This window comes from Pseudopodoces humilis, chromosome 13, assembly GCF_049639895.1.
Source record: "Pseudopodoces humilis isolate 2021_Gansu_Grassland_sample_001 chromosome 13, ASM4963989v1, whole genome shotgun sequence".
NCBI lineage: Eukaryota > Metazoa > Chordata > Aves > Passeriformes > Paridae > Pseudopodoces > Pseudopodoces humilis.
Window position 1 is genome coordinate 10,317,081 of NC_142212.1, and position 25,651 is coordinate 10,342,731.

At 54.1% G+C, this 25,651-nt stretch overlaps 1 protein-coding gene across 4 annotated transcripts in view; it reads left to right on the forward strand.

Annotated features, from left to right (window-relative positions):
- The window catches only part of PLXNA1 (plexin A1), a 115,570-nt gene that overhangs the window by 63,125 nt on the left and 26,794 nt on the right, over positions 1–25,651 (forward strand). For all 4 annotated transcript variants that reach the window (XM_088061634.1, XM_005522067.3, XM_088061633.1 and 1 more), the window contains exons 9-21: positions 1,093–1,207; positions 5,768–5,968; positions 14,121–14,217; positions 14,498–14,688; positions 18,280–18,431; positions 18,742–18,862; positions 19,208–19,344; positions 19,903–20,070; positions 20,938–21,031; positions 21,512–21,751; positions 21,909–22,052; positions 22,757–22,991; positions 24,326–24,468. In XM_088061634.1, the coding sequence (XP_087917760.1) occupies positions 1,093–1,207; positions 5,768–5,968; positions 14,121–14,217; positions 14,498–14,688; positions 18,280–18,431; positions 18,742–18,862; positions 19,208–19,344; positions 19,903–20,070; positions 20,938–21,031; positions 21,512–21,751; positions 21,909–22,052; positions 22,757–22,991; positions 24,326–24,468 (2,038 nt within the window). The remainder of the gene's footprint in view (positions 1–1,092; positions 1,208–5,767; positions 5,969–14,120; positions 14,218–14,497; positions 14,689–18,279; positions 18,432–18,741; positions 18,863–19,207; positions 19,345–19,902; positions 20,071–20,937; positions 21,032–21,511; positions 21,752–21,908; positions 22,053–22,756; positions 22,992–24,325; positions 24,469–25,651) is intronic.

Consider the following 25,651-nt stretch of genomic DNA (forward strand, 5'->3'; position numbering starts at 1 on the left):
TCCTCCTCAGGAGAACATCTTGGGCTGCACAGCCATGCCTGGTGCAGACCCACCCTGTGAAGACTCATGTACTGAATGTGGGACCTGTCTGCTATGCTCCCCCAGACAGCAAGGCAGGGAGGGCTCAGCCCCTTCCATCCTCACAGGGGTGAAACCCCCAAAAACCTCCCTCCAGCTGTGGGATGGCCTGTGCCTGCAAACAGGGATGCCTGGGAGGGGGCTGGGGAGGGGAGCTAACCAGGCTGCTGAGGTGCCACTCCTGTGAATGGCTGTGGGACTCTGTGTGTCCCCTCCTGCTCTGGGGAGAGTCACCAGGTGCCTGGGGCTGGTTTCATTGCTGAGAGGAGCGGAAGGCAGGGCATGGGGCTCCTGGCACCCCTGGGTCCTGAGCACGCCCCCAGAAAAGATGGGGAGGGGGGAGCAGGAGTGATGCCTGGCACAAAGAGCCCTGAGAGGAGGCTGGGGAGGGAGACAGAAGCGTCTGGGGCTGAGGAGGGGTGGAAGGCACAGACACAACGCACGCGCGGCTGCGGAGGGCTGGGGCGGGGGGGGCTGAGGGAGGGGGTCACACACAACCTATTGTGAGTGGCTGAAAGGCACTACAGTCCCGAAATGTTAATCTGACCCAACCTTTCGCCAGTTGTAATTTTCCTCTCAATGAGCATGCATTAATCTGGCCCTTTCTCCCCTGTTCCCCTGTGGTGCAGAGCCCTTGTTCTGCTGCCTCTTGCTAAAATCGCCTTTCAGTGAACCCAAATAAAGCTTCCAAAGTCTGGAGCTCGGCCTCTGCTGGAGTGGGGCAGTCAGGGTCAGCCTGCCAAGAGGAGGAGGGAACGTGGCCTCTTCAGCTGGGACACAAATCCTGCAGTGCCTGAAAGACCATATCCGCCCACCCTGCCGTGGGCAAGGCCCAGGGGTTCAGGTTGTGCAGGCATCTCCCTCCCAGTGCTGTGCCCTATGGATAAGGGATCTTTTCCACCCTGAGGTACATGACCACCTATGGATGCTGTCTTGCTGAAGCATCCCAAGAAATGTCCCTTTGGACTCTGCCTTGATGCTGCCCTAACACTGCCCACTTCTCTGCCTCTGCAGCTGCCTGTCCTGTGTGAACGGCTCCTTCCCCTGCCACTGGTGCAAGTACCGCCACATCTGCACCCACAATGCTGCTGACTGCTCTTTCCTGGAGGGACGTGTCAAGCTCTCTGAGGTAAGACACTGTGAGACTGCTCCCCTCACCTGTTCTGCTCCTGTCGTGGTCCCCTGCCCTATGGGGAAGGGTTTAGAAGAAGACAGACTCCTTCATAAACCATTTCCACTGCCTCTCCTGGGGTGCTGGAGCTGCCTGAGGAGCAGTGAGGGAGGAAAGGGAAATGCTGATGGAGCTATGTGCTGGTGGGGAGAGGCTGTGTGGCTGCAGAGAGGCAGCTTGGGAAGTCAGCTGAAGCCCGGAGCACTTTAGGCTGAATGAAAGGAGAAACAGAGATGCTGAAACATTTTCCTTTGATGTTTAAGGAGGGAGCAAGCTTGAACTGTCATTGCAGAACAACTTGTTTTTGGAGAGGGGAAGGTTGAAATCAGTAAAACAAACTGTTTTGCTGTACCTCATGCCTTCTTCATCTCAACTGCTTTGCTAAAGAACATGTTCCTTCGTGGGAGTTCATCCTGTGCAGCATCCGTGCCACCCACTGGGGAAACCTGCTGTCAGCAGAGTGTTTGCAGGACATCCTGCTGTCCCCAGCCTGTGGTGGCATCGCTGGCTGCTTGGCTTGAGTATGGAGGTCTGTCAAGCCACTGCTGGCTCTACAGGAAACGCTGATTTGGATCCTGCAGGGAGAGTTATGGGAAGGAAACTCTGTCCTTGTTCTGGAAGGGGGCTCCAGTTGAACTTTTCTGGGTTTCCCATTGACTGTACATGGCCCCAGGGGAAGGGTCCTGCTGCCTCTGGGGGAATTTACTAACCAGAGAATGTTGGAAAAAGCTGTTTTCTCCTAGCTTGTGCTGTGAAGAAATCTGGTGAGCAGTCTGCCTATCTCAGGCATCCCAGAAGCCCGCTCCTGAGGTCACACTTCCAGCCTGCCCTGGCATTGCTTCTGCAAATGTGACACGTGGTGTCCAGACCGCTGGAAGCAGTTCTTGTCTGCCCATTCCCCTCACTGAGGCCATGGGATCTGCCCCCTCCCTGCCAGGTGAACCCCAAAGCATCTGGCTGTACCCCACGGTGGTGGTGCCTTTGGGTCATGTGCAGCTCTCCCACAGACTGGCTGCTCAGGAACTTGTGTCACTCCCCAGTGTGAACAGGGTGTCCCCCAGCAGACCTTTTGGCCACACTGGGAAATGGAGCAGTGCCTAGTTTGAGGTTTGGATCGCCTGGCTCAGCATGTTTGCACATTGGTGTGGCCTCAGCAGTTCCCAGCAGGGATGGTGAAGCATCCCTCAGGCCAGCTGTGACTGTGGGCTCCGTGACCAGGCTGGGATGAGACATCCTGTCAACATCCATGGCCATCCTGGTCCCCAGCAGGGTGGTGTGGTAGGTGGGGGGGCTCAGTGCCAGTCCCATGGCACCACCAGACAAGTTAATGGTAGACATCCAGCCCCATCCTCACTGCAGGAAGGTTATTTTAAGCAGGATTTGGTCTGTCTGTGTTGGCTGGAGTGTGGTGGGCACTGGTCAGGAAATGCAGAGGGTAACTCTGTCTCTGCTCCTTCCCACGGGTAGTTCACCACAACTTCCTGGGTGGGAAAGTGGTTGTTTTGTGGGAAAACAGAGTGAGCCGTGGCACTCTGTCCTGGGCATGCCAGGAATGTTTGTCTGGATTTCTGGGGGTGGCAGGGCTGGAATGGGGCATGAGTAGGAGTCACCACTCACATAAATGTACCTGGAGATGGTGACAGCAGTCAGGATGTCCCTGTCCACTGGCTGTGGTAGCTTTAAAGGCTGGGCTCTGGAGATTGCCCTCTGTGGCATTGCTGGGGGGGTGCAGGGCTGGAGAAGAGGTGATGAAGCAGCACAGGCTGCTGTTCATTTATTTCCAGTTGTGGTGTGCAGTGGTGGCCAAAGGGTGGCCAGTGATGGACATTGGAGCATCCCATCCCAGAAGGCTGCTCCTCTGAGCATCCCCTGCTGATGCAGAGCTGCTGTGGAAGGTGAAAGGCTCCTGGAGTGTGGGGAACAAGTGTGTTGGTGCAGATTAAGCAGGTTCAGCTTGTGTTTTTTCTTCATTACCCATCAGTGGGAATGGATGAGGACTTGGTGAAGGAACCTCAGAGCTGGGGTCAGGCCCAGTCCCAGACTGCCTTCATCCTGTCTCTGCTGATGCACAGCCTTGCAGCTGGAGCTGGGAGCTGCCAGAGAAATCCAAATGGCAGCATTTGCAGTGTGATTCTAAAGCTCTTACCTCTCTGGACAAACTTGGACACCCATGTTATGTTCCCATCCAGCTAGAAAAATGGTTTTAATGGAGAAAATCTGACTTGTGTGATGTTTGGGAATTTGTGTTAGTTGGGGCTTTGCTTTTCTGCTTATCCCATGCCTTCATAGCTGCCTCCTCCTGGGGCCTGGGACTCTGCTGGGGGGTGCTATTTTTGGCAGGAGACAGAGCTCTGTGGGCTGTGCAGTGTTCCCGAGGGATGGAAGTGCTGGGCAATGCCAGAGCAAGTTGTGTCAGCAGTTGGACTTGCTCATAGGGGAAATGAGTTGTCCTTGTACCCCCACCCCTCTGGGCACCCTGGGCGCCCACCAGCACCAGGTGCTTCCTGTTTGGGCCCAGGCTGACATTTTTGCTGGATGAGACACTTCTGCTGGCAAATGTGGAGCGTGTGACATCATGGGGGGATTCGGCTCAAACTGCGAATCAGCAGAGCGAGCCCACCTGCCTGTGTGGGGAGAGGGACACACGTGCCTGCTGTGCTCCCTGGGCACCAGCCTGCAAACTGCCATGCTGAGCCCAGCCAGGGGGCATGGACTTACCCACCACCCCAGCTGGGCAGCAATTACTGAAAAAAGAGGAGATGGAAGTGTTGGAGAGTGAGCCAGGAGTTAATGCTTGGCACGTGTGTGTGTGCCCAGTGGGGAAGGCTTGTGCCACCCATGGGGTTCCCCTGCAATGTGGAGGAGATGAAGCAGGCAGGGGCTGCTTCTTCTGACAGCACTTCCAAGCTGGGAACTGGTGGGGAACAACCACCATGCAGTCATGGGGACACTCCATGGAAATGGAGGTGTCTCCCCACTGTGGGGCGTGGAGGGAAACTGAAGCCCCACTTTGCAGAGTGACAACCATGATATGGAGCAGGGAGGTGGCAGAGCAGTGCCCAGCATCCCCAGGCTGCCCCAGCCCTGTTGCCATCTCTGGTTTGGGAGTAACACTACTGTTCCTCTCAGCTTTTATTTTTTTTTCATATGTTTTGGAGATAAATAGTTTCTTCTCTTGAAAACTGTGCTTTTGGGGAATACAAACTTGTGAAGAACAGAAAACCCAAAGAGTAAAAGTAGTTGCGTTTTTCTGTCAAGATTCACTAAATGAAACAGTTTATTTTTCTTTTCTCTGCATTGTTTGAAAGTTAATTAATCATACTGGATGACATAGAGCCTGGCACTTTGCAAGGTTTGGCCTGGCTTGCTGCAGGATGGTAGGAGGCAGCTGGGCAGCCTTGGTCACACATGGCTGCTGGTGGCCTTGGGGCCAGAGCTGCCCCTGCAGCTGCACTGTGGCCCCTGAAAGCTTTGTGAGAGCAGTGGAGCAGCTGTGTCCACTGCATTTCTGTTTTTAAAGCAGCTCACATGTTATTCCCTCTCCATGTTATTTCAAGCCAACACTCCCAGGAGTAGCTGCTGTAGGTGTGAGACCTCTGCCCAGCTCCACAAAGCCGGTGTGGGATTGCATCAGGCTGCTGTTGCCGAAGTGTTACCCGCCGGGGCTGCAGAGCTGTTTTGCTGCCTGAGCTCATTTATTTTTGCTCCCTCCTGCTCCCCTGTGCTTTGTGCACAAGAGTCACCAGCTCCCCTGGAGCAGCTGGGAGCCCGCAGCTATTAAAAGTGGAGTGCTTTGCCCTCCCAATGTCTCCTTCCCCAGGGGCTGGCAGGGAGGTGCTTTCCTCTCCAGCTCAGACTCAGCAACATCCTCTGGCTGGAGTCACTGTCTGCTGGGCAGCCTGCAGCCGGGCTGGGTGGGGTGACACTGCTTCGAGCTGGTGCAGATAGAAGCAGCAGCAGCAAAATTTGCTGCAGAGCAGGTTTTCTGCCACACTGCAGGAGCACATTGCTGTATCAAAGAGGGAAAAGGCTTTTCTCTCCACTTACGAAGGGGGATGGGGGCTGTAAGGGAAGCAGGAGGGCTGAGCAGGTAGCTTGACAACGCTCAGTCCAATGGGCATTAACTTGAAAACCTACTGGCTGCAGTGATGGCATTGAAGTCCATATTGTTACAAGTTGGCCCAAACACGTGTTGCTGTTGCAGTGGCAGGTTATGGATTCCAGAGATGGATCCTCTCCCCACCTCCCACCTAAATGAACCTGAGCTGTAGGAAACATTCTACTGCCCTGCCACCAGATTCCTTTGTGCTCTTCTTTCCTGTCATCAGGGCTTTGGGCAGAGCAAGCACAGGATGCTGGTTTGGGGTTGCTGCACGTGAGGATTTTCCCAAGCACATGCTCAGGGTGGTGTTTTTGCAGTGCATTGCCAAGCCTGTCAGCCAGGAGAGGGTCACAGGGGTGCTGGGGGAGGCTGTACAGTGTTCCTGTCTCGTCATCTGCCTCTTGTTCCCCTTGCAGGACTGCCCTCAGATCCTGCCTTCCACCCAGATCTACATCCCTGTGGGTGTGGTGAAACCCATCACCCTGACGGCCAAGAACCTGCCCCAGCCGCAGTCAGGCCAGCGCAACTACGAGTGCATCTTCCACATCCCCGGCAGCACCACCCGCGTCACTGCCCTGCGCTTCAACAGCACCAGCATCCAGTGCCAGAACACCTCGGTGAGTGTGACAGCAGCTCTCCTTGGCTCCCCCTGTCTGTGGGCTGCTCCTTCCTGCCTGCCCCAGGACCACCCCGGGGCAGTTTTGCTCTCTTGGGGGCAGATAATGGGGGTTTCTGTTGCTTGTGGGATGTGAGGGGGGCTCCCTGACACTACCCCCAGGTGTGTTGGGAGGCTGCTTGGGGTTGTTCCAGATAGGATCAATGCTGAAGCCACGAGGCTTTAGGAGCCACTTCCAAGGAAATTGGGTTTGCAAAGTTGAAGAAAGTTGCCTGGACTGGAGCCAGCTGGGCCCAGATGTGCTGGGCCCCCCCAACACCGAGCTATCCCATTTTACAGGCGGGAAGGAGGTAACACCTCTGTGTCCCATTGCACACATGGAGCCCTCCACATGCAGCTGTGCCTGCCACCCCTGCAAGTGCTTCCCCTCCTCCCCTGCAGCCTCTCTCCATTCCTGACTCTATCCCTGATATGACCAGCAGCTGCCTCCTTCCCCTCCCTGCCCTCCATCCCGTGCTCCCTGCATTGCTCCTTGCCTCTGTGTCCTTGCCCCCTGCAGCCCTGTCACTTTGGCTCTCTCCTGCAGGCATCTCTGCCTTCTCTGCCCTCTCCAGGCACCTTATCCCCTAAGTGGGAGGGGGTTTAGCAGCCCTGGGTGAGCTGTGTGTGCCTCTCCCTGTGCACCGGGCCCATGAACAAAGCCACCCTGGGTGCTAATAGCCCCACTGGGAGCTGCTGTTGCCCAGCTCCTCAGCTGCCCGCTGTGCTCTACACTGACCTACCCTCATCTGATTGGAGCCACCCCCTCCCTTTGCTCTCCCATTTAATCCTTTTAAAATTTGTTTTTCATCTCTCATACTGTGAAAGCTCATTTGCAGCCTAACACCAGTGCTGATCCCTGCTCCCTTTGGTGGCACAAGTGACATTTAGAAGCCATTGAAGATGAGCACTGGCTCCCTCCCTCCTCCAGTGATCCCAGGGCTGCAGAACCTTTGGACAGGAGGAACGTCCTGAGCCGTTGCCTCCTGCCCTGGGCAGCAGTCCTGGAGGGAAGCTATGCAGGCAATCCAGCCTCCTGCTAGGTCTCCTCTGCCTGGAGCTGGCAGCTGTCTCCTGCCCAGTTCTGTAGTGTGGGGTTTGTCTGAGTTTATTACAAAGCAGTTTGGGATGTGTGTGCTGCAGGATGCTCCCTGTAGGGAAGTGCTGTGGCTGCACAGTGCTGACAGCAGCAGCCTGATGGCTCCTGTGGGGTGTTGGGGAGAGGTGCCTGTGCCAGGGGGGAGCTTTTATATAACAGAGGTGGAGCTTGCAGAGAGGGTCTGAATGATGTTGACTCATTTCTCCCCAGTATGTTTCAACTTGTCAAGCAGGAAGGGAAGGTTTAAAGCACAGTGCATTCCCTGTGTTTCCCAAGGGATGCTGTAGTTGCCAGGATTGGTGCCATGAGCTGCATGGCCTCTGCAGCTCTTCTCCACAGGAATAGGACATCTGTAACCAGTGCCTTATCCTGGGCTGACAGTGGTGGGTGTTTGACCTGGAAATTGTCAGGGATGCCATGAAAACAGCACAGATTGTCAGAAGGGCATGTGTGTGGTGTTGTGAGGTGCATGGGGAGCAGATAGAAGCAGCTCCATGGGGCTGCAGTCTGGGGCAGGAGATGTGGCTATTGGGTGCAGGGTAGCTTCACAAAGAGAAAAAGAGAGTTTTGACTTGAAAGAAGCTGCTTTGCTTTCAGGGTCTGCTTGCCTGCTTTAATGGTTGAGGGCATTGAGCCAGGCTGCATTATGGTGTGGGGGATTCAGATTCACACTTGTGTGGTGTTTGCCTCCTTTGTGCCTTTTTGCAGTCCATCTGTCTGCTTGATAGTGCTTCAGGCTCTCCCAGCCATGGCCCAATGGCTTCTTCCATTGCACTTCATCCTTTGGGTTAGGATTTTGGTGTGGAGAACACTGGTGAGGAGAGAAATAGGAAAAGGATGACATCTTCCCAGCCAGCAAGTGAAGGATGGATGCCAAAAGGCATTTAAGCACATAGTGTTTCCAGGAGTTCAGTGGGATCTAAACAAGAGGTTAAATACTCCATGGAATTAGGGATGCTTTCCTTGAATCACTGGTGAATGAAGGCATAATAAGTCAAACCCCTTAAAACACTTTGTCTTTTATTTTAGTGCTTGTCAAACTCCAATGACTTGTTAGCACTTTGAAGAAAGGACATCTTGGTTAAATATTCAGCAGTCCATTCATTAAGATCTGAGTGTTGACTATAAACATTGTTTGAAACACCCAATAGATCTTTGGCAAACTCAAATAGACCAGCTCTGGTATTCCCCAGCATCCCAGGCCATAAACCAAGCTGAAAGGACTTTTCTGCCTCCTCACTTTGGTCTCTTTCTGCTCTTGAAGAGGAAAGCAACCCTAATGGTTTTCCACATGTAAAGATGCAAAAAAGAAAGACAAGCCTAACTAAGAAAATTAAGATCTTTGCCAATAAAGTAATTTTTGCGAATTGATTGCTTTTAATCTTCCGGAGGCAGACGTTTCCAGGCTTGCTTTTTTGGAGCCGAGGATGGAGAAATGGTCACCTGTCTTAATGCATAAGGTTGATGCCACTGAGATTAATTTTCCAAATATCCGCTTGCCTTTGCCTATTCTTTCCCATCTGACATTCCTCCACAGAGTTCATCCTCTTGATTTCTGCAGAAATGAAACAGTTTTGCAGTTGAAAAGTGCCACAGTCCCGAATCTGCACTCATGCTTGTAACATTGGACTTGATCTGATTTAGTCCTGGCCTTTGCAAAATGGCTACAGGTGTTTCTCACTGTCAAGGGTTTGACTTTTTCTCTCTAAAGTGTTCCTCTTCAGAAATATCCCCAGAGCTGCTCTTTCTCTTTAAATGTATAAATAGGAAGAACCCCTGATCTCCTTTTCACGAGCTCAGCACTTTAAATTAAGCGTCATGCCTCAGTTATTTCCCTTTCTTTTTAACCAGAGCCCCACGTGGTGAGGAGCAGCTGTGTCACCTCCCTGGCTCCCTTTTGGTTCCTTTCTCACCCATGGCCCTGGCATGGAGAGCCCACCTTGCCCACTGTTTCTGCTGTGGCTGTGGAGGTTCCTGCCCTCTGGCTAGACTTGGGTTGGGATGTTCACCCTGGAGTGAGCATTACTGCTGGGACACAGTGATGTGGGTGCAGAGCAAGCTGGGCTGGCAGGGTGGGCACATGTGTGGTACCCCAGTGTGGATGCTGAAGCCTAGCCCCAAGTGTGGATGCTGGGGAGTGAAGTAAGACCTCTCAGATTTGTGTTTTCTGGGTATTTTTTTGTTGCTGTAGAACCTGAGTGTTGCTCTGACATATTCCCAGGGTCTCAGGTTCTCATACCGTGCTAGATTTGAGGCAAGAAGAATCCAGGTGAAGAAGCTTGTGTGTGATGGGGGAGGAAAGGAGGAGATCCATGTGAAAAGAGAAAAAGGAGATGCAGAATCAGAGGCTGAGCGTTACTGTCAAGTTGTGCTGTTGTGCGGATGACGGTATTTTACTCGGCCCAGGGTATATTTATAGAGGAACATAAATCATACACACATGCCCTGTTCTGAGCACTGCACACCTCCAGTATATGTATCTCTAATTAACCAGCCATGGAGAGGGAAGCAGGATTGGAGCCCACAGCCCCAGCTCCGTTCGCCAACAAAGCCGCGCTCTGTCCTAGCGGTGCCTACATTTATCTTTCCTGCAGCAGTGTTTAAAGTGAAAAGGGAGTATCAGGAGAGTTTGATAGGATCCAATTAAATTCCAGCAGATAAAATAATGATGAATTGCAGTTGAGCCCTGGCGAGACGCGATGTACATTACTGCCGTCCCCGTAGTGCGGGGAAGGAGTTGAGGTCATCAACTACAGAAAAATAGGACACAGCTGCAGCCCAAGCGCTCCTCCAGAAATGCAGCCCAGGGGGATGGTGCATGTGGGAGTGAGGGGGGTTGCACAGGAAATTTGGATGTGTGGGTTTGCTTGCAGAGGAACAGCCCCTCTGCTGCCTTCCCCAGGGATGGGCTGGGCAGGTTGTGGATGAAGAAGGATGGATGCACTGTGGAAAGAGGTGTGATGGCTGTGGGGCTGCCCTGCCTCCTCTGCGATGGGAAGGGCTAGTGCCTTGTCCAGTTGGCATGGCATTTGCAGGAGCATCCCAGAGTGCATCTCAGTGTGATCTGCCCACAGATTTGGGGTGTTTTCTGCTAGCTGCAGCTGTGTCCCCTGTGTGATTCCCTAGAGGCACCTGCTCAGTGCTGAATCTCTCATCCCAAGGGAAACTGGGTAGCTCTCGGTGCCTCTTGCTGCTAACTGGTGGGTGTGTGAGCAGTGGGCTTGCTAGAATCAAAACTGGGACTTTCAGGGCATGTGACAGCCACAGCCCTTGTGGGCAGGGCTGGTGGCATTCCCTGCATGGGGGCAGGGTGGATGTGAGAATCAGAGACGTGAAAAGAACATGAGGTTGGTGGTTGTTACTTGGGAAGATGCTTGAGATAAGTTTTGGGTAAAGAGCCTTGAGAAAAGCTCAGCGACAAGTTCTCTTGCCTGAACTGCAGCTCTGCAGAAGGAATCCTTGCTGGGAAGACCAGTATCCAGGTGGGTGGGGCTGAAACATCCTCTGTCATCTCTTCCACATTCGCCTTGTAAGCTCTTTAGGCAGGGACAGGGAGGCTGGCTGGGTTAGGTAAGGAGCCAGGCAGTTCTCATCTCAGCTGCTGACTCACTTGATGACATCTTTTCTCCCATCCCCTTCTGTGGGCTGTGCTGCATCACAGCACACCACTTTTGGGCACCACTGGTTTGCTCTCAGGCTGTGCCTGTTTTTTGCTCCCAGAGCAAACATCCCTTTCCCATAGCTTGTTCTCATGGCAGCTGCCAAGCCAAATCATCCTTCGGCACAGCTGGGGGTCCTGGGCACCTTTGTAGAGTGAAAGATGGTCTGATGGCAGGACTGCCTGGGTAGGTGCATCCCCCCACTCACACCCATCCTGGCCTATCTCCTGCTGGTCATCCCAGTCTGCTGTCAGCCACTGGGATTGATTAACTGGGAGATTAATAACAGTTAAGTGTTTAATGGGTGTTTAACACCATGTTAGGTCCGAACAGGGAGGAGCCAGTGTGATGAAACCTGTTGGCTGTCTGTGAGCTCTTTTTTGGATCCCATAGGATGGATAGATTGGTAAGCACCCCCTGCCTGATCCCCACCAGTTGTGGGACCTTCAGGGCTGGAAGGTGGCTGCTGCTTTACTTGGATGCTGCTGCCTCTCTGGCTGTGGCTGTGCCCATGGGTGGAGAGGCCACTTTTGTGCTTGCACTGTGATGAGGGCTGTTGTGAGGAGGCCTTTTGGAAAGACCTTTCAAAATACAAGATGCTTTGGAAATTAGAGAGGGATCTGATGGATCTTCAAGTCCCAGTAGGCCAAGCCCAGAGCTCCTGCAGCTGCAGCCCCTGCCTGTGTGCAGCCAAGTCCTGACTCCAGCTCCAGCATTCTACAGGGACCAGGAACAGTATCCAGGCCACAGATCCACTGCTGTCTCTGCAGGGCAGGTTAGAGGCTGCTGACAGGCACACAGATGCAGAGGACACATTTTTCATTGATATCCATGTTCCCTTGGTGATCCCACACTTTGAACACCAGCTGAGGCAATGACTCCTGCTCTGCCACTTCCCTTCACACAGTCCTGTGCTCCCCCTGCTCCCCGCTGTCCGCTCCAGCTCCCTGCCACTGCAAATTCAGCATCCTCAGTACTGTGTCCTTTCCCAGAGGGAGACAGTCTCTCATGCAATTGGCCTCTTGCTGTCTCAGGACCGGTGCATGAAGAGTTAATGGTCTCCCTCCCTCTCCCCCTATTCTTCTTCCTCCAGCCCACCTCCCAGAAGAACTAATTTCCAAAAGCAGCCGGGGCAGAGAGATGCAAATAAGTGTTTTGGACAGCTGCAGGCTGGATGCCTTCCCGAGATGCCAGGGCCCCAAATGAGACATGTCAGAGTACAAATTGAAAATGCCAATTTCACTTACTCTGCCACGTGGCTCGTCACAGCTAAATTCTGCTCTGGCGCTGCCACCACCCTCCCCAGCATGTGCTCCCTCCTGCTGCCAGGGAATGGTCTCTGCTCACTGCTACAGGTCTGGCCAGCTCCTCATTGTGGTTCTGTTGTGAATATCCTTGGGTGGGAGTAGGATAGGGCAAGGTGAACAGATCTGGACTCCTAGCCAAGTTCTGGCTTCATCTTCCCAGTCCTGGTAGCAGGAGCGTTGCTGAGAGGCTCTGGTGGTAGGTGGTACGCGGTGGAGATGTGGTGAAGGTCGTCTGAGCAAACACAATGAGAGGTGCTGTGTCTGGGGTGTTGTGTTTGGGGTCTCTACCTGTAGAAAGGTGGTGGAGCTGTTGGATTTGCAGCTGGGTGTGTTATGTCTGACAACTGCTGTGTACAGCTGACCAGCAGCAGCCTTCCTCCCTGGGGAGGGCTGCACTTTGGGGTCTTCCACCCTGCGTTTGGGTGGGGTGGCTCGTGGACAAAGGATCACCACTAAAAAGCTGTAATGGAGGGCCAGGTTTGGCTTTCACTGGCACTTTGTAGCGCTGAGGGAGGGGTGTGTTGCCACAGCCGGGTCTCACACTGGGTGTGTGCCCCATTTTGGTGCTGTGTCTGATGCTGGACTGCTGTCTGGGAGAGACTCAGCACAGAAGGGACCAGCTTTGATGGTCAGGTGAGAAGACTGAAGTGTTGTTTTCCTGGGCACACTGGCCTCCTTCATGGGCCATATACCTGGGCCTTGTGGAGGGATTGAGAAGAACAGACCCACTGCAGAGGGTCCCGTGTGGGGCAGCAGCTGAGGCAGGGCTGGAGATGCTGAGGCCACCTTTTCTTGGCACGGCCTGGGGCTGTGAAAGGTGGTGCTGGGACTGGCTGGAGGTGGTGGCAGGGCTGTGGGCAGCCCAAGGCCGGGCGAACCACTGCCGGTGCATCCGCTGCTCTCTAACAAACTCCAGCAACCCATGAATCATTCATTTAATCTCTCCTGACACGCCTGTCATTTTCTCAGGCGAGGAGCGGGGAATCTCTTGCCGAAGGAGGTCATTAGCTGTCAGGGATGGTTCCAAATGCCTTCCTGCCTCCGTATCGATTAAACCTCTCTGTCTGCATGCAGGGGCTTTGCAGGGAATACTGATGGTGCTGCTGGGGCTGGGACCCAGATGTTGAGGCAGGGGAGAGGGGTCTGGGTGGGGAGAAGGCACTGGCCAGGCTGGAAGAAAAATGAAGGTGGATATGTCTGGACAGCAGCAGGTCCAAGGGCCTGAGTTTTGGGTCCCCTAAGGCTGGAGGGGTAGGGTTCCCTGGTGTTACTTTCCTACATGAAACTCAGGATGGTGGTCCCAGTCCTGAAATGGAGTGCAGCTGATGTCCTGATGTCCAAGCACAGTGTGGAGCTGGGAGTGGGGCATCTGGGGGTGTGGTGTGGAGGAGAGGAGTGCTCTCTCCTGAGATCTTTCTGAGGGCTAGTGTGGCACTGAGGTGGTCCTCGGCTCTGTCCTACCCACAGCCATACGGCCACAGCTTTATGTCATTCTGTTATGGGTGATGGGGCTGGAGGGGACTGTGAGGGACATCCTACCACTGGCTGTCAGGGGTGACTACTGAATCCACTCCTGTGATGTGCCCAGCCTGTCCTCCCCAGGCTTCACTAGTGATGACCATAATCCCAAATATCCAACTGAGCATCCCCGGAGTGGGGAGGAGATGGGGAAGGGCTTGGGAGACGTGTGGGGAGAAGTACATCTGTGCTGCAGAGGTACCGTATGTTTCTTCCTCTTCCAGCTACAGTAGCTTTAGACCTTTGAGTTGATGGGCTTTGGGTCTATTTACAAGCCCTATGTTTTGCTGTTTTATCTTTTTTTGTCAGTCCAGCCCACTGGTTCCGTGTGCTGTGACTGATGCTTTGATGAGTGGCTGTCAGACCTGTTTGTTCCTAGCCAGCAAGTCCCAGCCAGGACCCCATCCCTCTCCTCTGGGCTAATGGGAGACTTCCATGTAATGGGATTGTGTGTGTCTCTATGCCCCTCACCACGAGGATGTTTTGCCTCAGTAATTAACAGGCTCTGCCTCCTTCTGTTTCCTCCTGCAGTATTTCTATGAAGGGAATGACATCAGTGACCTGCCCGTTAACTTGTCTGTGGTCTGGAATGGGAACTTCGTCATTGACAACCCCCAGAACATCCAGGGTGAGTGAGGGATGGGACAGAACCTGGCCCTGTGCCCCCTCACCTGGCTCTGAGCACAGTTTGCACCAGTGCTTTGATGGGTTTCTAAACAAGAGGCTTTTTCCAAGAAGCTTTGGGAGGCACTCTGCTTTGGTGTTGAGTCCAGGGTGCTGCTGGCTCCTGTCTGTGGGGGTTTGTCCCACTGGGAGTTGGTGGGAAGGAACTAGAGCAGGTGCCTTTTTTCCCCCAAAACCTTTGCCCATGGGGTGACCCTGACCCTGCCCTCCTCCTGCCGTTGCAGCCCACCTGTACAAGTGCTCGGCGCTGCGGGAGAGCTGCGGGCTGTGCCTCAAGGCCGACCCGCGCTTCGAGTGCGGCTGGTGCGTGTCGGAGCGGCGCTGCTCCCTGCGCCAGCACTGCCTGGCCTACGAGAACAGCTGGATGCACGCCAGCAGCGGCAACAGCCGCTGCACCGACCCCAAGATCACCAAGGTATGTGGGGAAGGGTGGGTGGTGATGCCCTGTGCCGAAAGACTGCGATGGGGGATGGAGTTGGGGATGTGGATGGGGCTCTCCAGCAGCAGTTCACAGCAGCCAGATCTACTCCGTGTTTAGTACTTGAGTGTTTTTTATCACCACTTTCATTTCTGCACCACCCCCATGCACTGGGCTTTCTGGCTCATTTCCAAAATTCCAACCCCTCCTGCACATGACTGAGGGATCCAGGGAAGCTCTACGTTGCTTCTTGTGTTGCCACGTGCACTGGGGCCAGTCGTTCATCATCATCATCCCATTTCCCTGACAGCTTTTATGACCTTTGCTTATAAGATTGTGTATATTAATATTCACATGTCTGTTGGGCTGGGATCCAGGTTCACAAGGAGGGACTGGTGGGTATTTCAGCTGAATACCTTCTGCTAACCCACGGCTGGCGTGCCTCGATGGTGTTAATTACTGGAGTCTTAGCACAGGATCTGATCTGTTTGGGTTTCGCTGCCTTATCTGATGAGGGCTGGAAATGAGAGTTTTGGCTTTTCCCAGTGTGTGCTGCCTGCCTCTCACATGGATGGGCCCTGCAGTGTGCTGGGTGGCAGCCATGTGGAGAGAGGGGGGAACAGCCCTGCTGGGCACGTCCCTGCCTGCAAAGAGCCCTGCCTTCAAAAGTACCGCCTGCAGAGTTGCCTGGGGCTGGTGGGGTGCTGGCAGGAGAAGGGATCCATTCCCAAGGAAGTGGGATCGAGCCTCAGAGCCTGCATCCCTACGTGGAGGTTTGCTGTTGTGTGCAGAGCTGCAGGGCTCCCTGTCAGATTCCCATAGTGCTCAGGCTGAAATTCCCAAATCCAGACCCCTAGGGATGATGGGAGTTGAGAATGCTGTGGGGCAGGTCATGGCCAGGGTGGCCTTGCTGTAAGCTGTGCCCTTGTCCTCTTGTGTTCAGGTAAGCAGGGCTGCAGGCATTTACACACACACACCACTCACAGCAGCTTCCCAGCAGCTGATGGTGCCCAGCATTGGGAACAGCAGTTGGTCCAGAGCTGATGGTAACAGCTCTCTCACCCTGAATCATTATGAAATTTTACAGTAATTGCAGGTGCAGCAGGAGCAGATCTGTTAGCAGGTGGGTTTGACCTTGGCGCTGCTCTGCCTTAGTGCCCTGGGAGGTGGCGGTCGGTGCGGATGTGCAGTAGCTGTTGGTGTGATCTGCTCCTGTAGCCTGCCTGTTGCCTGCTGCCTCCCACTACCCCAGTCCCACATCTGGGCTGTGGGCATGCTTGCAGATGATCCAGAGGAAAGCCTAATGCAGAGAGGGCAGCATAGGCCAGTGGGGAAGAGTCTCCTACAGTGGTTTCATGGGGAGTTGGAACCTCCTTCCTGCCCAGCTCACTGGAGCGCAGGTGTCTTCATGGGTGGTAGGGCTGGGCTGGGAGATGACCATGATTCTTCACCTTGGGGTGAGGGATCATTTACTCATTGCTCAGTGGTGGGGACAAGCTCCTTCCAAACCTCTGGGGTGTCTTGCCTAGTGCCCACTGTGACCCTCAGAGGGACATCCTTTCCCTTGGGAAGGGGGTACCCCTTGGCCTCTGCACCTCCTGGCCATGCTGTGGTCACCGGAGCTGGGAGTAAGCCAGCTGCTTGAACCCACTGGAGCTGTTTGCTTGTTGATGTAAAAAGACCCTATGAAACCAATTAGGAGAAAAGCAGCATTGTTTGTTGGGGCCAGGGGTCCGGAGGTGGAGGGGGGAAAGGGGGGGGTTTGAGCACTTATTGCTCTCCTTGGCAGCTCCCCCCTCCCACACACCTTGTTTAGCTGTGACCTCCCTGTGCTGGGCCAACTATGTCATTTCATTCCCGGGCTCCTTCCTCCCTGAACGCGTGCCCCTTGTCAGCTTTGCTGCGGAGGAGGAGGAATCGAACACGCCGGAGCAGCTTTTAACACTCATTTAGAAACACCAAACAAACAGCCGCTTCTTGCCAGAGCTTTTTTTCAGGGGAAGACCCAACCTGATGCTGGCTGCAGCTGCTAGAACGAGCTCCAATCCCAGACTTGGGCAGGGGCTGAACAAGGTTTAGGCAAACAGTGGTTCCCCACAGCCCCGGAGGGTTTTGTTGCTGTGTAAATAGTGAGCTGTGACTGCCTCAGCATGACCCAGGGCTCAGGCACCAGTCCTGGCTCTGATACTGGCCTGGGACATGTCCTTCCTTTGTGCAAGGGGACTGGGTGCTCCTGTCTTTAGTTTGTGCTGTAGGGCACCAGCCCAGTGTGAATCCAGAGGGCAGAAGTTAATTCCAGTGGCAATGGCTGTAGTGGGACTGTGTGAAAACAGCCGCTGGCTCCATGAGGTCCAACAGGGTTGACAATGTGGACAGTGTCTACTGCTGCATGTTTCCCACCCTCAGCTCTTTCAAAAGAAAATCTGCTTTTCCTTGCTGTTGAGATGATGTTTAGGAATGAGCTCTTCACAAGGAGGAGAAGGAGGAAGAGGAGGATGATCCACCTGGCTCAGGCCCCAGGGCTGAGGCTGCCCAGATTTGCCAAGAATGCAAGGAGCTTACACGTGCTTGGTTATGGCTTGAACCTGTCCAGGAGCTGGGCTTAGTGCAGGCAGAGGTGCCTGCCAGTGCTAGAGAGGATCTCAGCCAGGAGAGCAGAGGAGGCTATCACCTGCAACAGAACCATCCCTTCCCCTGGGTCAGGATGTGATTTCTTCCTGGACTGACCCAGACCGCATTCCCCTCTCCTGCTGCCTGCAGCTTCCTTCTCCTCTGATGTGTCTTCGTGTCACTGGGGACCCAGTTGTGTCCCTGGGCCCACTGCAGCTCTGCCATTCATCCCAGTTAGTGCTGCAGGTGGGCACCTGACCTCAGGGCCAGCAATCACTGATGTAAAACTGCCTGTAATTGCCTGGTTGGAGGCAGCATCCCCACATACCTTGGAACAGGGCCCACACCTCTGTTCATCCCTCATTCTGCCACTGTCTGTCAGGCCACACCTGTCTGCTTTATTGGACATCATCCTGGTAAATGAGGTGTGGTGCTGTGGTGAGGTCCCGTCCCTTCCCAACTGGCCTCAGCAAAGGGTTTGCTGGTGAAGAGAAACACATTTCCTGCCATTTCACCTCTGCAGGGACCTTTTGGAGATGTTTTCTCCTTTGAGGACATCTTGGACATGGGAATCTCATCCCTGGGCACCTGGGATCTGGCCAAAAGCCAGGCACATCCTGGGGCTTCCTTGCCAGTTCAGCTGGAGCCATGGCTGGTGCTGCCCTGTCTCCTTCAACTCTTGTGTCCTTGTCACTTAGGAGATGGCTGTGTCTGTAGCAGGGTGTCCATATCCCAGCCCTCTGCTTGGACACATCTCACATCTCCTGGCTTGTTCCTAGGGGGATTTTGTGGATACAGCTGTCACTGGGGAGGTCTTTCCTGCTCTGTGGGCCACTTACAGATGTGCTGGCATTTCTCATCACCTGTCTGCTCCTTGCTGCTTGAAACACACATCCTGCAGCTGCCTGGGCTGCAGCCTGCCTGAGTGAGGTGTCCCTGTGGCTCTGCATCCTTGTGACAGAGTATGCTCTCTCCTAGTTGTTCCCTGAGACCGGCCCTAGACAAGGAGGGACCCGTCTGACCATCACTGGCGAGAACCTGGGCCTGAAGTTTGAAGATGTTCGCTGGGGTGTCCGAGTGGGCAAAGTGGTGTGCATCCCCATCGAGAGCGAGTACATCAGCGCCGAGCAGTGAGTGCCTGGCGAGGGCTGGGTGTGCTCCAAATCACCTCAGGAGGCTTTGGGACAGCAGTGATGGTGTTCAAATGCTGCCCGTGGCTGCAAAAGTCATAGAGCTGACTGGGCTGAACTGGGAGGGAAGTACCTGCTGGTTATGGTTGTTCTGGGAAGAGCTTCAAAGGCTTTGGGGAAGCTTCTCTGAGGGCTGGCAGTGTCACCTGCCAGACACTTGGTTTCTCATGGATCTGCTGGCATCTAAGACCTCTGCTTTGCACAGGGAGTGTCTTGGTGACACTGATCTCTCCCTACTCTCATCTCTTAGGATTGTGTGTGAAATCGGAGATGCCAGCCTGAGCAAGGTGCATGAGGCACGGGTAGAAGTGTGCATCCGTGACTGCACGCCCAGCTACCGGGCCATATCCCCCAAGACCTTCACCTTTGTGGTAAGCCCCGTGCCGGGGACAGGTCTGTCACCTCAAGTGGGAGGTGATGCTGGGTGGTTTTGGGTGGTTTTCTGGCTTAGCTGGAAAATTTGCCATAATTTTCCTGAGGGGCAGGCAGGGATTCTCTGGTCAGGCATTGAGTCATGATGATTGGATTTCTCCAAGGCTGCCACTGCTCTGCTTCCCCGCTGTCCTGCTGGCACTGCCAGGCCTTAGTACTATGCCTGGCTGCTGTCTGACAGGTCCCTCTCCTCTGTGGCCCTGTCACCTGCTTGAAGCTGCTTGGGGGTGTGGTTTTCAGTTCCCAGCCTGTCTGACTCCAGGGATGCCCTTTTCCTTTGACAGACACCCACTTTCTCCCGTGTTGTCCCAGCCCGGGGTCCTCTCTCTGGTGGCACCTGGATCGCCATCGAAGGCACCCACCTCAATGCTGGCAGCAACGTCTCCGTGACCATCGGGGGACGGCCCTGTGCTTTTTCATGGTGAGGGACACAGAGGGTGGTGGAGGATCAGCACCAGGCACCTTTGAAGGCAGTGGGACACCCAGACAGAGCAGCAGCCAGAAGCCTGGGCTAGGAAGCCAGGAGGGACCATGGGAGCCAAACCCCCTGGGTGGCCAAAGGTGTCTCCTCTTGAAACCTCTGTGTGTCAGAGGCTGCAGGAAGAGCCCTAAGAACAGAGATTTTTCTGTAAAAGCACAAAGCCCTGAGGCATGAAGTGGATAATTTTTAGATTAGGGATGATAATGGAGCGGCTCTTTAAATATTTTCCTGCGGTAATTACTGGTTATCAGCCCTAATCGCTGCTGTTTGCAGCCGCCGCACGATGGGAATGCTCAGGAGCTGCTCAGTCTTTCCTGGCTGCCTTTTGTTTCATTTCTTGGATTTTTGTTTTTCCTTTTTTTTCTCCTTTCTATCTTCACCCCTTAGCTGTTCCAGAAGGGGAGAGGGGCCGGGGCAGGGGGCTCCCAGGCAGCCCTGGCCCCTGGCTGCCCTGGCCTCCCTCCTGCCCAGCCCTGACAGGTTGTGTTTCTGCCCCAGGAGAAGCGCCCGTGAGATTCGGTGCAGGACTCCCCCGGGGCACACCCCCGGCGGCTCCCCCATCCTCATCAACATCAACCGGGCAGAGCTGAGCAACCCAGAGGTGAAGTACAACTACACAGAGGACCCCACCATCCAGAAGATTGATCCTGAATGGAGCATCAACAGGTGAATTGCAAGGAGCTTGTGGGATGCACGGAGGAGTGTTTCCCGTAAGGATTTCCCGCTCCTGGTGGGCACATCTCAGTGCTGAGATAACTGCCAGGCTGCACTCCAGAGATGTGGCGAGAGGAGTGTGAGAAATGGCTTGGCACCAGGGCCCTGCTAACTCCTGGCCTACAGTGCTCAGCCTGGCAGGGGGCAAGAGCAGAGAGTGCTTTGGATCTGCTTAATTTCAGCTTGACATTTGGCGGCGGCAAATAAAATTAAAATATTTCCCATCGGGGGATTTTTTTGAAATGTTTACATATTTTTCTAAAAGGTTTGAATTGGCTGGAGAGGAGGCGAAGGAATCCATTAAGAGCTAGTGCCAAGGGAAACCTCCCCCAGGCTGTTGAGAAGGAGCAAGCTCCCCAGGGGCATGGCCAAGGTCTCCGGGACCAAGGGGCTTTTAACACCAAGTCATGGAGAAAACCTGGCAGAGTTCAGCCTCTCCTGTCACCCACTGCCTCTGTGGTGGAGAAAGGGTGGCAGAGAGGAACTTGTACTTCTTGGGATGCTTTCCTGTTGTGAATGCTTTAGCTTGGGAACCATCTTCAGGCCCTAAACCTGCACACAGGGTGGGATGTCAGTGCTAATTACCAGGTTTTATATCTCTAGTTGGCCCTTGGGTCAGCTGAAATGATTTGCCATTAGTGCCTGCCAGGTCCTGCCAGCCATGCAACATATGGGTGGGATAAGAGATTCCTGGGGCATGGTGGCTCATCCAGGCTGGGGCAGATGGGCATCTGGATGGAAATGAGGGCTGCCTCCTTCCTAGATCTGGGGATCCAGTGCCAAGCTGCCTTTCCTAACCCATTGTGTCCATGTCTCTAGTGGTGGGACATTGCTGACTGTGACTGGCACCAACCTGGCCACCATCAAAGAGCCCAGGATCCGGGCCAAGTACTGCAGCTCTGAAAGGGAGAATGTAAGTGGTGCTGCCTGGGGCTGGGGGCAGAGCACAAAGAGGAGGGATATTGTCTATATGCAACACATGGCAGAAAATGCACCTTTTGCCCTTCAAGTGTGATGGTCTGGAGAGGCTGAGGTCCAGGGGCTGCTGCCTCAAAGAGAGGCACCAATCTCTCTGCAGAGCCTCCAGCCAGGTGCTTTCAGGAGAGGGTTGACATCTCAGCATTCAAAACTGGTGGGAGGTTTGGGGGACATCCATACGATATTGACAGAAAGAGCCCATCCCCAGTGACGTCTTGCCTGCCCCTCCTTGCACATCCATCCAGGAGTCTGTCTCTGCCCCGGGGTGGGGTGTGATGCCTGTTGATAGAACAGAATAGGAGATTCCAAATCTAAACCCTGTGTCCAGAGCTGCTGCTGTCAGGAGATCCTTGTGGAGTCTGATCCTGACCACCTTTTTGGGAGTGAGTCTGACCTCATTCCATGCCTCCTGCAGAACTGCACTGTCTACAATGACACCACCATGGTGTGCTACGCTCCCTCCATCGACAACCCCGTGCGGAGCCCTCCGGAGCTTGGTGACCGCCCGGATGAGATCGGCTTTGTCATGGATAATGTCCAGGCCCTGCTGATCATCAACACCACCAATTTTGTCTACTACCCAGACCCTGTCTTTGAGCCGCTCAGCCCCACAGGGATGCTGGAGCTGAAGCCCAGCTCTCCCCTCATCCTCAAGGTAAGGAGTCTGTGCCTGGGGGCAGAGGTAGGGACGTGTCCCTCTGTGGAGGTGGCATTTTGTCTCTCCTGGAGCAAAGATTTTGCTGCGTGTTGGGTTTTTTTAAACATTCCCCATTGCATGAGAACTGACAGTCTCATTCCTTGTTCCCTCAAAGGGCAGGAACCTGCTCCCACCAGCTGCTGGTAACTCCCGCCTCAACTACACGGTGCTGATCGGCGACACTCCTTGCACCCTCACGGTCTCTGAGACACAGCTCCTCTGCGAGTCCCCCAACCTCACTGGCCAACACAAAGTCACAGTAAGTGCTGACACCGGTGCCTTTGCTCCTTGTACCTCATGTGTCTCAGAGTTTCAGTCTTTATCCCAGCACCAGCCCTGCTGTGTGCTCATCCTTGAATGAGGACCAGATAGTAGGTGTACGTGCAGGAGTGTCCTCAGGAGTCATCTTCCTGCTCCCTAGGCATCCCTCTTCCTAATGCCATGTTTGGTAGGACTAAATACTTTGTCACCCTCCTGCACACTCAGCTTGGTGTTTCTGTGGCCTGGCTGGTGCTGGGTGCAAGGCAGGGGGGAGTCCCACCTCTGCCCCCCAGTGCTGGCACATGCTGCAAGGCAGGCTCCTTTGTTTGTGGGGTTGTAGCGCAGCAGTGCTCGTGCTCCAGGACTCTGCTATGTTAAAAGGGACCCAGCACAGTCCTCCCCAGGCTCCCCATCCATGGGGAAACTCGCTTTACATCCCATCCCATCTGTTACTGTAATGTTTGAATGAGACATCAAACTCTCTGCCTGCTCCATGTGCACTGGCAGCACGCGTGCTGCATGCCATTAAAGCTCCTCACGCTGCTCCGGACCAGCCCCTGCCGTACCTGCATTTGTCCACATCATTGATGTCATGGGCTGGGAGTCACGCCCCAGTTCCCAGCACGGTGGGCACAGCAGGGAGTGCTACCTGTGGCACATACTCCCTGACAGCAGGTCTGTTTCTCCCCCGCCGTGGTGCAGATCAAGGCTGGAGGGTTCGAGTTCTCACCGGGGACGCTGCAGATCTACTCAGACAGCCTGCTCACCCTGCCCGCCATCATCGGGATCGGCGGCGGTGGCGGCCTGCTCCTCCTCATCATCATCATCGTCCTCATCGCCTACAAGCGCAAGTCCCGGGATGCTGACCGGACCCTGAAACGGCTCCAGCTGCAGATGGACAACCTGGAGTCCCGGGTGGCCCTGGAGTGCAAAGAGGGTGAGGGATCCTTTTGGGAGTTTCTTACTGCTCCAAGGCTCAGTGAGCTCCTACCCTTTCCTCACTGCCTTTCAGGGACAGAATGGGAAGGGGAAAAGCTGCTTTGTCAGTGGAAGTGAACTAATTTTAGATGGGATTTAGGGATTTTTCCAGTTAAGAAGTTCTTCTCTATTTTTCCAAGTAGGAGAAAAGAAAGTAAGCAGGGTAGCGAAGGCTTCCTGTGAGTGGGCAGTGGATCTCTCATTATGTGACAGACAGATGCTGTGAAATTGGACAGAATTCCTTGTATGATACTGCTGATAAAACCTAATTGCCCATTATCCCCCTGCGCTGGCTCCAGAGGCCTCGACCCTGCCAGCCACAGCCGCAACCAGCCCGGACGCTGCGAATGAAGCAGGCACCGAAAACAAGATAATAAAAAGGGGAAAGAAAGACAAACCTTTGCTCCCCCAAGTCCCCATCCCTCCACATGCCTGTGGATGGCACTGGTGACAGGGAGAGGGAAGGGAGCCGGTGGAGGGGATGGTGTCTTGTCTTCCACAGCTGGCAGATAAAAGGATCTGCTTTTAATTAAAAGGCACAATCTCTTCCCTGCCTTTTCTCTTTTCTAGTCCCGCTAGTTACAGATAAGATAGCATGCCTTTCAAGCTGACGGTATGTTTTTTCTCATCAGGCTGACGAGCCTGCAGTCCTCTGCCTGGCTTTCAGCTCCCTTTAAAGTGCTGTTAATTTGATTTTTCTGAGGGTTTTCTCCCCCACCCCAACCCCTTTCCCTGGTGCATTTCCAGGACTCTTCTCCCATCAGCTTTTCCCTGTAGGTGCAATTAAAGGTTCAGGACCCCCCTGGATCATGTTCCCCTGGGAGTCACAGCTGCCTCTGCTGGGATCGGGAGGTTCCAGGGTGGGTGTGTTCAAGCTCTTCTCTCAAGTAGTATTTAGGTCAATAAAAAATGAGGGCAATCTTGTGGTTTAGGCTTCCCCAAGAAGCTCTGTTTTTGTTCAAACCTTGCTGTTTCCCCCTGTCCTCAGAATCCCTTGGAGGCTGCAAGTGCTGGTTAGGGGGGATTTGACCCCCCTGGGACCTGGCAGTTCTGTTCCCAAATCTGCCACTTCATTTATTCTGGGGATGTCATTCCCACACTCTGCAGCTCAGTTTCTCCATCTGTGAGATGGGGACGGCAATCACAGCCTGCCAGGAAGAGAAATGCTGAGAATATTCATGCCTTGGGGAGGGTCCACCCGTGGGGTGCTGGGGGTGTGGTGAGGGGCTGAGTGCCAATGCTGTGTGCTGAGACTCCAGGATGTATTGTTTAATCCTGCTTTTCTGACCCTAGCCTTTGCTGAGCTGCAGACAGACATCAACGAGCTGACCAATGACCTGGATGGGGCTGGCATCCCCTTTCTGGATTACCGCACCTACGCCATGCGGGTTCTCTTCCCGGGGATAGAAGACCACCCTGTGCTGAAAGAGATGGAGGTGTGGGTCTGTCTGTCTGTCTCTGTAGTGTTTCACATTGGGGATGTGCCCCTGCACAGTCCCCTGCATGAGCCCCTGTGCCCTGGGGCTGGAGAGATGCTTTGCTTGGATGCTGGCCCGGCGTGGTGCATCTCTCCACATGGCAGCCGGCGCGGATGTGGACCGGCTGCCAAATGGTTACTGTGCTCTCTGACATTAATATCAATGTTTATATTAATATCATTGCTGCTGTCATTTTCTACAGCACTTGCTTTATTCAATTGGGTTTGTTTGATGCCTGACCGGTCGCTTGTTTTTAGCAGGGTTGTCTGACATCGCCTGCTTGTTTGGCTCCATTTCCCCATGCAGAGCCCATCCTTGGCATCCTTCCTCTGCTCCCCAAACCAGCTCCTTCTCTTCTCCTGGCCTCCCCACCTCTGTGTAATTTAGTGCATGCAATTGCACAGCAATTGCTTCTCGTGTGCTGGGCTGCTGAGGCCACTCTTGATTAGAGGAAGGAGGGGGGTGACCTTCGCTTCCCCTCACTGCTGACCCAGCACAGTAATTAATGTCGACGTGGGCTTCACAATGTATTTAGGAGAAGTAATTGGCCCTGGTGCAAGATGCATGGTCACTAATTACAGCACAACAAGCTCTTACCAACTGCAAGTGCACGTGCTGGTCTTGTACGCCAGCATGGCTACGGCGTGGGCCCTGGCCTTCTGCCTGCTCTGTTTCCCCAGCCCCTAATCCCAGCTCTGGAGGGTGGTGGGGACCCTGTTTCCATGGATTTCCCCTTGCAGCTCAGGTTTCCGGATGCTCAGAGCCAAAGCAGGCGTGTAGGTCTCCCTGGGGCACAGCCCTTCCTGTCTGTGCAGATGCCTGCCTCTTCTCTCACCTCTGCTCTTGCTCTTACAGATTTTCCTTAAAGAGGGAAAGTGGAAAGGGCATCAAAAAGGGTATCAGGGGAGGAATTTTGCATTTCTTGTGGCAGGCTGGGTGGACTGTGTCCACTTCCAGTTCCTAACTCAATATATCCTGCCTGAGAGCACACCAGCTCAGCCTGGCCTGGGAAGCAAGGGGTTAAATTTGCGAAGGGGGAAAAAAAATCCCCAAAAGAGATTAAATAAAGCAACTAGAGTTGTGTAAGCTTCATATAATTTAATCAGGTTTGCTTTTATTTGTCTCTTTACTCAGAGTGTAA